The sequence below is a fragment of the Teleopsis dalmanni genome, chromosome 1 (genome assembly GCF_002237135.1).
Source record: "Teleopsis dalmanni isolate 2A chromosome 1, ASM223713v2, whole genome shotgun sequence".
NCBI lineage: Eukaryota > Metazoa > Arthropoda > Insecta > Diptera > Diopsidae > Teleopsis > Teleopsis dalmanni.
In genome coordinates this window covers 9,834,503-9,846,387 of record NC_051846.1, presented here as the reverse complement: position 1 = coordinate 9,846,387, position 11,885 = coordinate 9,834,503, and the positions used below count along the sequence as shown (strand labels likewise).

Genomic DNA, 11,885 nt, shown 5'->3' with positions numbered 1-11,885 from the left:
CCACTCTCCTCTTTCCTGCCCTGCCCTTCCAAATATTTTAGCCATTCAAAAAATGATTTTATTTATTTTCCTTGCCAATTTCAAACACATTTTTCCACAACTCAATTCAATATTTGCTGAAATATGATTTTCTACACATTTTTTGCCACCACAAACGAACTTCCATAAAAACCCTAATAAGCTCAGATACTTCAGAGCAAATCATTCATGGCTTTTATGTGCCAACAACTCAATTGTATCAAATGTTGCCAGCTTGAAAAGAAACACAACAAAAGCCATAGCAGCAACAACAGTGCCAACAACAGCAACAACAACAACAACAACAACAACAACAAAACCAACAATAACAGCTACAAAAGAATAAAATCCGAACAAGTCAACACCAGACAAGACTAGCATAAGGTATTCCCCAAGAATGTCTGCAAGTCGGAATTCCCAAGCAACCCCAACTCGCATGCCAAGAAAATCCAAATTACAAAGGAGGGCGAAAAATTCACTTAAGCAAAACATTTCACCTTATGAGCAGCTACGCTCCTCTGTACTGGGGGTGCTGTGCCTGCTGTGGCTGCTCTTCCAAGTATTGTGTGCGCTCTGCCGGAAAATGAAAAAGTCGTTGAGTCATTGAATCGTTGAGGGTGTTGAAAAGTGATAAGCACATTGAAGATGTAAACAGATTCGTATAGTGCACAGCCATTAAGTGAATCAGGAAAAGTAAAGCAGACACAGAAGTACATAGAAGCAAAACCAGACGACATTGACTGTGGAGTATAACAACGACCTTGACACCATTGCGGTTTACCAACTACCAGCAATGCCATATACCAAGCAATGCATGAACTACAACAACAACAACAAGAACAACAACAATAGCAATAGCAATAGCAGCAGCGGCAACAGAACTTGAACTCAATGCCAAGCACATCCTTACACAAGTTGGAGCAAGAACAAGGAGCGAGTGCGAGTACGAGTAAGATGTTCAGTTCACAACAAAGAAGTCACTTCCATTGCTAATTGTGTGCTTATGCACTCCAGACAAGTTGGAGTTGACAAAGCAGCACAACAAATGGGGTAGCAAGTAGCAAGTGGCAAGTGGCAAGTGGCAAGGATTCTTGGACGATGATGCGCTCCTACTTCTATTATAAATTTCTTTTACGACAAAATGTGGCAAGTGCCGAATAGGAGATGTTTGTGTGCTGATTGTCTGACTATTGTGGTTGGGGTCTTGTTGTTGTTGTTGTTGTTGTTGTTGTTGTATTATATTACCAGTATAATATTGTTAGTATGACTGCAATCAAAATGTTACTGAAAGCTATTATAAAAGATTTGCATATATCATAGCACTTCAGCAGACAACATAGTTGCTTGTAGGAATTTCATATTATTTTAACCTCATCACTTTCAGGTTGCCTCATGAAGCTGTCGTACGAGTACTTTATGCTCAAATCATGTTTTCATTCCTTTCTAGCTTTCTACTATTCAAAACAGTTCCTTACTCATCCTGAAACAATTGTCCTTAACACAAATTAAACATAAGCAGTGCAATTTATTTACACATTCCTGGAGCAGTTCCTGCATTTTGCCTCCTAATCTGGCTGCTCAATAATAACAGTAAACACAGAAGTTCATAAGTGTGAAATTTGTGGGAAATAATTCCGAAAATTCAAAATTTTCATACATGAATGAAATCTTAAAGGAGACACCTAAAAAATTTAATATTCAATACTAACTTAAACTTTTTATTTAAAGAAAAATAAAACATAGAATATTTTCGATGTGCTCATCTTGATGCATAAAAAGATACGGAAGATCTTGAAAAATAATCCATTTTTTAACGCCGACATCAAGTGAAAAAAGAGAAGATCAGTAAAAGATAAAGAAACAATTAGATGATTAAATAATCAATTTATTTGGAGCACTCCTCTCAACTGGGAAAGAGAATACCGTCAGAAGAAGAAGAAAGCATTAGATGATTAAAAAAACTTTCCTTATTTCTTAGTGAAGAGAATAAAGATGATAACATCCAAACCATAGTAGAAAAAACTAGATAATGTATGAAGAAAAAAGTGATAATTCCAAATAACAATTTAAAAAATATCAAAGGTGTAAGTGACAGCTAACTTTGTATCATATTTGAAATAGTTTTTAGTGACACAATGTTAAAATAGCTGAAGTAATCTAAATTCTATCCAAAATATACTTCAAACAAATGCACTTGGTACAGTTTAAATAAAAATTCCTCATCCATTAATTCTACTGTTGTTGGTTTTCATGTCGACTTTTACCACCGACACTCAACAAGTTTGTATGGATCAGTCCATTGTGCCAACCCATTGTGCCAGTATTCTTTATTGATTTAAAAATTAATTTTTTATTGGACTATATTGGTATGACCTTTTGCGACTTTTCGGGTAAAATCATAATTTCGTCTGTGTAGAGTTTCTGTGGTTTAAGATAGATAGTTTTAAGATAGAATTTTAGTGCACACGAATGGCCATCACAACCTATCCTATTAGCATGGTCTTAGTCACACGCAGTATCTCCCCTTAAAAGAATTTCATGCTTTCAAAAGTTCGAAATGATTTTAAGCCCTCTAAGTTTTATATAGCAACACAATGTGTAACAAACTCTAAAGGGATCTCTACGAGACTGTGGTAATCCAGCCTAAAATAAGGTATTAGATCGTTAGTAGAAATAATACATACACGTGATTCTACTCTGTTTATCAAACACAGCTAAACTAAAGTGGAGTTCAATCTTTCTATCTACAAGTAGGATAACGAATTAATAAGGAACTGGCAACCAGTAGATCAAAGCACCGCGACCATGGTTGTTAACGCTCTACATTAAGCGTCGAAAAGTCATTATTTGAGAATTTCCTAATACAAGAAGTTGACAGTAATTCCGTGCCTAATAATACTCTCCAGGCCTACCACGAAGTCGGACAGTGGGGGTCCAGTCGAAGTAGAGCGCAACGACGTGTGCCTTCACATAAAAAACAGTGGATCATACATACTGTAGGAAACAATTTCTAGTTCTGAAACTTATCTAATTGAAACTAATTTATTTAAATCGAATCAATTCAATTTTATCTACTTAAAATTTATCTAATTAAAATTTGTCTAATTCAAACTTATCTTATGAAAACTCATCTAATTAGAACTTATTTAATTAAAACTTGTTTAATTAGAAATTATGTAATCAAAAATTATCTATATAAAATTATCTAAAAAATTATCTAATTAAAACTTATCTAATTAAAACTTATCTTATTAAAACTTATCTAATTAAAACCTAACTAATTAAAACTTATGTAATTAATATTTATCTAAATGAAAAGTATCTAATTAGAAATTATCTAATAATTAATAATTATCTAATTAAAAAGTATCTAATTAGAAATTATCTAATTAAAAATTATTTAATTAAAACTTATCTTATTAAAACTTATTTAATTAAAATGATTAATTAATTAATAATTTAATAGGTTTTTTATGATATTTTTCCATTCTATATCTAATTAAGTTGCACTGCAGTAGTTAAGCAAAAGAAATGTATCGAGATAAAGAATGCACTTTCTTTAAATTATTGTCTACACACGAACCATTTTTCTCATGAACGAATCATTTTATGGATCAATGTTGTTCATTTCAGAAAATATCCTCAACATTTTTTACTGTTTTTTGATTTGCAAAATAAATAATTGCTTTTTTTTCACTCCTTAGTAGTACTGTTTAAAATTAACCAAAATTTCTCATTCCTAGAATTTCCATCCACTTTATTTACATGTGCTGAAAAGCCTACCCTAACATTTGCCTTTACTTGTGGGTTGTAGTCTTCAAGGTGCCATGAAAAATATATTTGACCCTTCATCCTATATGCAATATTTAACTCGAAACCACTTAAAAATGGTTTGTAATTAAGTGAACCTTAAGTCATGTCAACATAACTTAACTTTGATTCCAAACAATTTATCACATTGACTTCTAAGTCACTTAAGCTCAATGTTGCCTGTGGTTAATTGTTGCACTCCATGCTTGTCTCCATACCGTTCTCAGCTTCTCAGCTTCTCTACTTCTCTACTTCTCTGCTTGATGCAATGAATATTTTCCTTTTCCCTAACAATAACAACAGCAGCATCAACAACAACAACAACAACTACAAATGACATGTAATAAAATGTGAACACACATGCACTTTCTTCCATAAGTTGCAAATAAAAGGATTCACTTAGTCCTTTTGTTGGAATGACTCTGTTAAACAAAATATTGCACTTGAACTATTCTGCTTCGAGCATAGAGAATTCATTGCATCTGAAAGAATTCTTTGAGAATGCGATATTATAATTTAGGAATGCTGTTGGTTGGTAAATAGGTAAATGGACTCAACTGGTTGGAGCTGAGTGCGATGCAGAAAGCACTGTGTCTTTGTGTTGTTCGTAAATTTTGTCTTTTATTTAGTTAATAGTCAGATTTAAGGTATAACAGCATATGAAACGATAAAAATAAAAATAATTATGTTATGATGCACTTAGATAAGTACTGAGCTCCTACTGGAAATAATGCCTGACAGCAAAATCATAAACACCAACTTAATTATCAGATATGAGAAAATTATACCGTAAATATGAAAATATATAAAAAACACAGCATAATGAAATATATGAAGTGAAATACTTAGTTGGAATGGAAGAAGGAATACTTCATCTACATTTGGTTTTCAATTTCAAAGCATACTTACGTCCATCACTAGCGACTGATTTTATGTGACAGTTGTCAAACCCTGTGCACAACCCACACTTAAAGTCCCGGGGATAAGACTCGCTGAGCGTACTATTAGAACATTACCCAATGAAAGCTAAGTATCTAGATAACGGAAAGATTGTGCTGGAATTTTCTAATTTAAATACAATTATATACATTGCTTTAGATACTCGATCCAAGGGGTTCGCAGTGAAACGAAGTATATGTCAGCTACTGCCAGAAATATGCGTCGCCGAACTGGTACCTGGTGACTCTTCATCCGATTCTGTCAAGAATTTCATGTTCCTTGGCAACGTCGTTACAAACAACAACAAGCTTGGAGTTCAGAAGAGTACTCACTATTGTCAGCAGGTGCTACTATTAGCAATTGGAATGTAGAGCTCTCTGTCGACAGACAAAACTTCTGCTTTAAAGGTCGCTCATCCTACCTGTCTTCCTGTATGGTGCAAATATGTATACGATATCATAGAAAGATGAAGCAGCACTAAAGTTTTCGAAAGAAAAGTTCTGCATGCGATCTTTGTTCTTCTATAAGTTGGCGACGATTATCGCAACCGACATTGTTATAAATCTGAGAGTTAACATATAACGGCTTCGACGGGTTGTTCATGTCATGAGAATGGATACGCAATTCAATTTACCCACGGATTCTGGCGGCAATAAATTAAAAAACTGGTCCTTCTAGTGAATAAAAGGCAAGTTAGTCTTTGAAGTACTATAACCCGGAAATTTACTGTAACAAGTGACCCATTGAATTATTGTAAAATGACGAGTTCTGCAGTTGATTTTATACAAGCACAGTTTGAGTACCGCCAAAGGCAAAAGTTGGTATTGCAGTTAGTTTACAATTCAGCGAACGCTGTGGTCCTAACTACAAGGACCGTATGAACGGATCACATACACAAACCATTTACGGTCTTCAATGAGCATCTACAAAGAGCGTAGGGAATGAATTTCATTAATACGGTATTTTATTCAACCATAGCAAATACTAAAACCTTTAATATAATATCACCAAATATCGTATTTTATCTCACAAACGAAGCCCGTAACATTACGGTTTTGTTAGATTCTGTGCTAAATGCTGGAAACGCAGTGTAAATTACGTTCAAAGTATGTCTCTGCAAGGACCGTTATGCAGTACTCATATGGTTCTTAGACATACTTATAATTTTACATTAGTTGCAGTGCCATCGTAGTATGCTTTATATTGAACTCAATTATTTTCAAACTGTACGAAACTAAGTTTGAATAATATTGTTACAGAATTTTAAAACTGTAAATATTTATATTTATTATCAAAGTGATTTCAAAAGTAATGTGATTTTATTATTCAAGATTTTCATAAGATTTTTAGACCTCCGGTTACCATATTATAAGATCTAATAGCAATTATATTATAAAAAAAAAGTTGAAAATTATTTGGTCTCAATTTTGTTCACACAAATGTCTATGTTCAGTGGCGTAACTACATTTTTTAGGCCTGTAAGCAAATTCTAACTAAGGGGCCCCTATCAACATACTAAGGGGCCCCTCTTTTTATACTCTTTACACGAAAAATGTGAAAAGGGTATGTAAGGTTTGTCAAGATTTTCGTTACGCATTAAAGGAAACGTCGGAAATATCATGAAGTATATATCAGTACAGTATATATATACTTTTTCAGTTCAAACTACACTCTCAGGTTTTGAACTCTTCAAATGAAACTTTACACACATACTTTTAGCCGACCCTGTTCACCATTTGATTTGATTGAAATTGGACGTCTATTTCTTGTAGCTGTGATATAAATTTAACAATCGGATATGAGGTTTCTCCGTTTTTAATAAAGGTATTTAAATAGAATTTGGTGTATACAGTACTGATATTTGCAAAAGACAACGTACAAAATTATTTTCAAATGGGTTTAAATCTAGATATAGCTTCCATATAAACTCTCGATTAAGACACATATTTTTCTTAGAAAAACTTTTTTATTTTATAAATAGGTTTAATATTTTATTTGAAGTACATACATATTATGTACTTTAAATTTAAAATTAACGTATCTTTTATAAAATGCAATATGAAGTTATTCCAACAAAAAACGTTTACAAACATTTATAGTGGGGCCCCCTAAATTCGGGGGCCCGAAAGCGTTGCTTCCAGTTGCTTCCCTGTAGTTACGCCACTGTCTATGTTATTCATGACATTCGTGTTTTTCTTAAGCTATATTCGTTAGCTATAATCGCTAAAAAATATATAGAATATTGAATAAGTATATTCTATAATATATAATCCAATGGACACATATTTTTTAAAGTATATTCTTAAACCCAATGGACATATATTTTTTATACTATATTCAAAAGTTCACAAATCCAATAGATTAAATCTACTTTTATATATACTATATAACATATATTATATAAGTATATAGTATATGTAAAAATAGAAATCTTTTTTCAGCAGTCAATTTACATGTATGGTCTCAAATTCCCTCATTTGCTAACTCAATTGATATGGATTCACATGAAATCACTGTGCAGCTTTTCATTCAATTAACTTAAAAACTGTGGGTCTCGTTAATAGAGACAAACTAGTCAGTAGGCATAGCTATCCTATTAGTTCTAATCATGGTGATCACCAATGATTCGTTCACTGCGTTACAAACATATTGATAAACTTAATACTCCATTTACTTACAATAAAGAGAAGAAGAAAGCATAAGCCAAAATGTTAAATTTGCCAACATTTTCTTGGCTTGTATTGTATTTTTAAAAAAATTACTAATACTTCCATGCCATTTATTTATTAAATAGATAATCTGCTTTTTGTTTATTTTATTTTTTTCTTTTTTGTTTCTGAACTATTGAAGATAAAAGTTTTCTAAACTATCCATTGACTTTTGTTGCGTTTTATACTCAACTTTCCTTTCTGCACACAACAATCACACGTATTCAAATTGAATATGGAAAATGTAATAATTTTTTTAATTATTTTATTTTTGACTTCTATTTTCTTTACATATATACCTCTCTTGCTTCTTGTTTCCCCTCCCAGTAAAGCAGTAAAGTGATTCCAGCGCATTTGCTTGCATCTGAAACTTTCTTTACACAAGTGAAAATCTATTCAATTTGCAGCGCTACACTCTCACTCGTGGGCTAATTGGTTCCTAAACACTCTGTACGTTGTCTGAATAGATAGCAATTGAACAAAATCTTATATCAACGGCATTCCAGTTATAGTTGCCTGCTGTGACTAATCTCATGGGTTCAAAGTATTTTGTAAAAGCACTGCCAAAGTACAAAATTGTTTCCATTCGCGTCGTCGAACACTTACGTTTCACCGTAACCGGTACAATCTTATCTAGCGAACGTCTATTGCAATGTTCAAATACACTTATTTGGGTTATCTATCGTCTGTGAGCAATAAAGAGCACGAAACCACAGCTCGTAGGGCAGCCACCAAACAAATGGACAGCCCAATTTGGTTTCAACGAATTCGACATTCTACGGGCGCACACAACTTCTCCACTCCGCTCCGACAAGCATAAATGCTCACAAATGTTCAACGAATTTAATCTAATATCAATGAGAGTTTGTTTCTGAAAAGTTTTTTTGGGAATTGAAAATTTGGCTTATCAAGCGAACTCATCTCGTTAAAAGCGAGTAGCGTGTTCCTGCTGGTGCTCTTCACAATCAGTCGCTTTTCAAATTCGTGCGGAAAACATACCGAGCAGTGGTGCGACGTGTGCTCAGAAAAACTTGTTCAAAAAAACATTAGAAAATCAAGAAAAGAAAAGTAGAAAAATAGAAAAATAGAAAAATAGAAAAATAGAAAAATATCGTATGTAAGTGTATCTGAGGGTGAACAGATTAAAAAGTATCTCAGCACAGTTCGAAATCAAATCAAGGGCAACGCAGCAGACAATACCGATTAAACTGATTTCAAACGCTGCACTCAGTACAAACTCAACCAAAGTCACGCATCGAACTACGTTGTTAAATAGACGCTTAGGCACTACGATTTCTGATTCCATTCCACGTACTATAAACGCAAGCATAGAGCATAAGAATACTATACTTTTTTTCGAGAGTGATATATGTTTGGAATACGAGTTCCCCGAAAAATACTCAGAAATATCTCAAGAAATAATATACTTTGTTGCGCTCTTATACACTTCATGATGTCACGCACAGTCAGGTGTGTATAACATAAATAAAATTAATCTTATTAAATAATAACATTGAAATTAATGTAATGCCTTCATCAAAATTGATTTATCTACTCATTACTCCGCCCTGTAGGTACTTTAAAATGATGTACATCGTAGCTGGCATACTCTTGAGCAACGAAGAAGTATGCGAAACAGTCGACCAAATACAAATCACACCACGTGTTGAAGTTAAGGACTTGGCACAGCCGAAGAAGCTCCAACGCAAGGAAGAAAAAGTGTCCAAAACTCCCAAGACCTGGTACCAAAAAATGGATGTGTTTCTGCTTTTGCCGAAATTGAAACGCGTACTCACACCAATGCTCGGCGCTTTCAGCATATGGACTATACCCAAGTTGGTGTTGGACTACTCCTCTGGCTACATAAGCAAGAAATTCGTGCTGGATGGAGACTGTGATATGATCTATAATAAATAATACAACTACTAAGCTTCCCTACTCGATTACTTTTTAATTAGTTTAAGCAATTTTTACAAACTCTCGGATGTTAAGTTTCGTTATAAGACATAATTTTCTTATATATATTTGTATTACATAAGGTTATATTTAATACATAAGGTTATATATTTGTGTTAACACTCAAAAGTACATAATTCTGTGAATTATAACTAGTAAACCATAGAGACGTAAAGATAGACAAGAAAATTTTAATAATTAATTAAGTTTAGAAACATTTTTATACTTGCTTATCATTTGTTAAGTTTAAGTGTAAATTTGGTCCCTTCTATAAATTTTCTCTCTTACGATAAGTTAACAAATAAATTACTATTTAACTTTTAACTTTTAATATTTAGTTTTTTTATTCATCTCCAAAGGAACGCTGCGAATTATCCGAATTATCGGGGCTTATTGAATTCAAAGGACTCTTGTCACCTCCACGCACATTTAAGCTATGGGAGAGCATATTTGCAATGCAATCCACATCCAAATTTTCATCGGTTGCTGATATTTTACGTAATGCCGAATAGACGATGCTTAAGTCCCCCTTCAGCTCCGTAACAACAGCAGTTATTTTCTGTGCGTTGGAAAGAACTTCCACACTTTGAGTGTAGGGATTGTAGCGCACACCAAAAGGACGTTGTATGCTGTCCGCAAAGGCCCTAAAAAATAATTATTAAAATTATATATAATATCCGTTCACTTTCTTATCGATAGATAAGTCAATAGAGTGGAGTATAGTATAGTATAACTTAATTTAGTAATTAATATTTAATTTAATTCAAATAAATTTAAACTAATCAAAACTACAAAGTTTAAATAGACTTAGATTCATGTCATATCACAAGACTCAATTGATCCAAATAGAAAAACAAGCACATCAGTCAACTATAACGAAAGCAACTAACTAATAACGTAGTTTCAGAAGTGGCTAGAGTTGGGTCCCGGACCCACTTTTAAATTTCGACGAACAAGTGCTATTTACCATTCCCAAAAAGAGCTATACCAGCAGATCCCCACGGTTTACCATAACTAGCATAACTGGGTATATCGGTCGCAGTGGTCATATTTGACTGAAATGAAGAAAAAACTGTACTCAAACTTATGTGGAGAATAAAACTGTATCTCATCTGTTATTATTAACATCTATCTATTATTAACTTGAATGAGGAGAAAACTGTACTCTAACTCATTTCGAGGAGGAAACTGCACTCCATCTCTTGTATCACTCCCCATCATTGGATACTATGAAAAGAAAACTGTAGGAGATTTCAAATAGTTGCGGTAGCTTACCTAGATATAAATATAAATAGCTTTGACATACTATAGATTGTTATCCTAAACAAAGTTTTAACCAAGCTTTCTTGCTTTAGAATGAATATTTGTTCAAATTTTTGGAATAACTTCCAATTACAAAATGTTTGAAGACATTATGGAAGTTAATCTAAAAATTTAATCTCTTAAACCTTTAATCTCTTTTACATACATAACGAACGATGATAAGCATCGAGCTTCTAGAAGATCTCCAAATTTACAAGACATTATGCTGCATTTATAGGATAATGAATAAAATATGGAAACGAGGATTTTTCTTTGCTTTGCCAGTTTATTATAACTTGAGATACGTTTCTGCCTCAGATAGTCAGGATAGTCAGGGGCTATCCATCTGACAATAAAAATTATTGTACAACTTATTCTAGTATATTCTAATGTATGGTTATACTTCTATTAAAAAAAAAAAAAATATATATATATGTAACTATATAATACTATATATTTATATTATATCTAATACTATATATATATATATATATAAGAGAGAGAGGAAGAGAAGAGGAAAACTTCAATAATAAAACTAAAAACGTTTCTACAACTTATGCAAGGGTCTTCTTTAAGTAAGATTTAATAACGAATTTTCAATCAATAACGCGGCACGTAAAGAGCTGATATTAATCCGTTCTAACGAGAGTAGGTATTATAATAATAATGTCATATATATCAGCATGAGAGACTAAAGTCAGAACATTTATAAATTATTAATATAAATACACTTCCAAAATCAAATTATCGGTTAGAACAGATATTCTTCTTCTATGTGCCAATTCGGAGGTGCAACAATTAGAATAAAGCGGTCGGTCACGTAGCCTTAACTTGAACTTTCTTAATAAAAAAAATCATCCAATTTGAATGAAACACGATCTTAATACAATCCATCAGATACCGATGTACTTAGTGTATTTATCTAGAGCTTTTAATGGACTGGTGACTTCAATGTCACTATCAATGGGAAGTCACTATCAAAGGAAACCAGAACATACCCCATAAACAACAATTTATTTTTTCGTGTGTGAAAGGACATGTCTTTAACGGCTATTTGTTTTAACTAGAATTTGCAGTCTTTATTGTAAGAGAAATCAATATTTTCCTAAAACTTCTGTTTAATGGACTCCAAATTTTGACTCCAAAATGGGA

At 32.8% G+C, this 11,885-nt stretch overlaps 3 protein-coding genes across 3 annotated transcripts in view; 2 read left to right on the top strand and 1 right to left on the bottom strand.

The window, feature by feature from the left end:
• The window catches only part of LOC119673171 (protein sprint), a gene marked incomplete at its 3' end in the record, with an annotated part of 222,386 nt that overhangs the window by 166,906 nt on the left and 43,595 nt on the right, over window positions 1-11,885 (top strand).
• LOC119673173 lies at window positions 8,432-9,762 on the top strand. Its single transcript, XM_038084412.1, has 2 exons — window positions 8,432-8,945; window positions 9,050-9,762. The coding sequence occupies exons 1-2, from the start codon at window positions 8,845-8,847 to the stop codon at window positions 9,390-9,392; spliced, it is 444 nt and encodes a 147-aa protein (XP_037940340.1). The 5' UTR covers window positions 8,432-8,844; the 3' UTR covers window positions 9,393-9,762.
• The window catches only part of LOC119673169 (tryptophan 5-hydroxylase 1-like), a 10,044-nt gene continuing 7,908 nt past the window's right edge, over window positions 9,750-11,885 (bottom strand). The window contains exon 9 of the mRNA XM_038084406.1: window positions 9,750-10,075. Coding sequence (XP_037940334.1) covers window positions 9,775-10,075 — 301 coding nt within the window. The 3' untranslated portion in view covers window positions 9,750-9,774. The remainder of the gene's footprint in view (window positions 10,076-11,885) is intronic.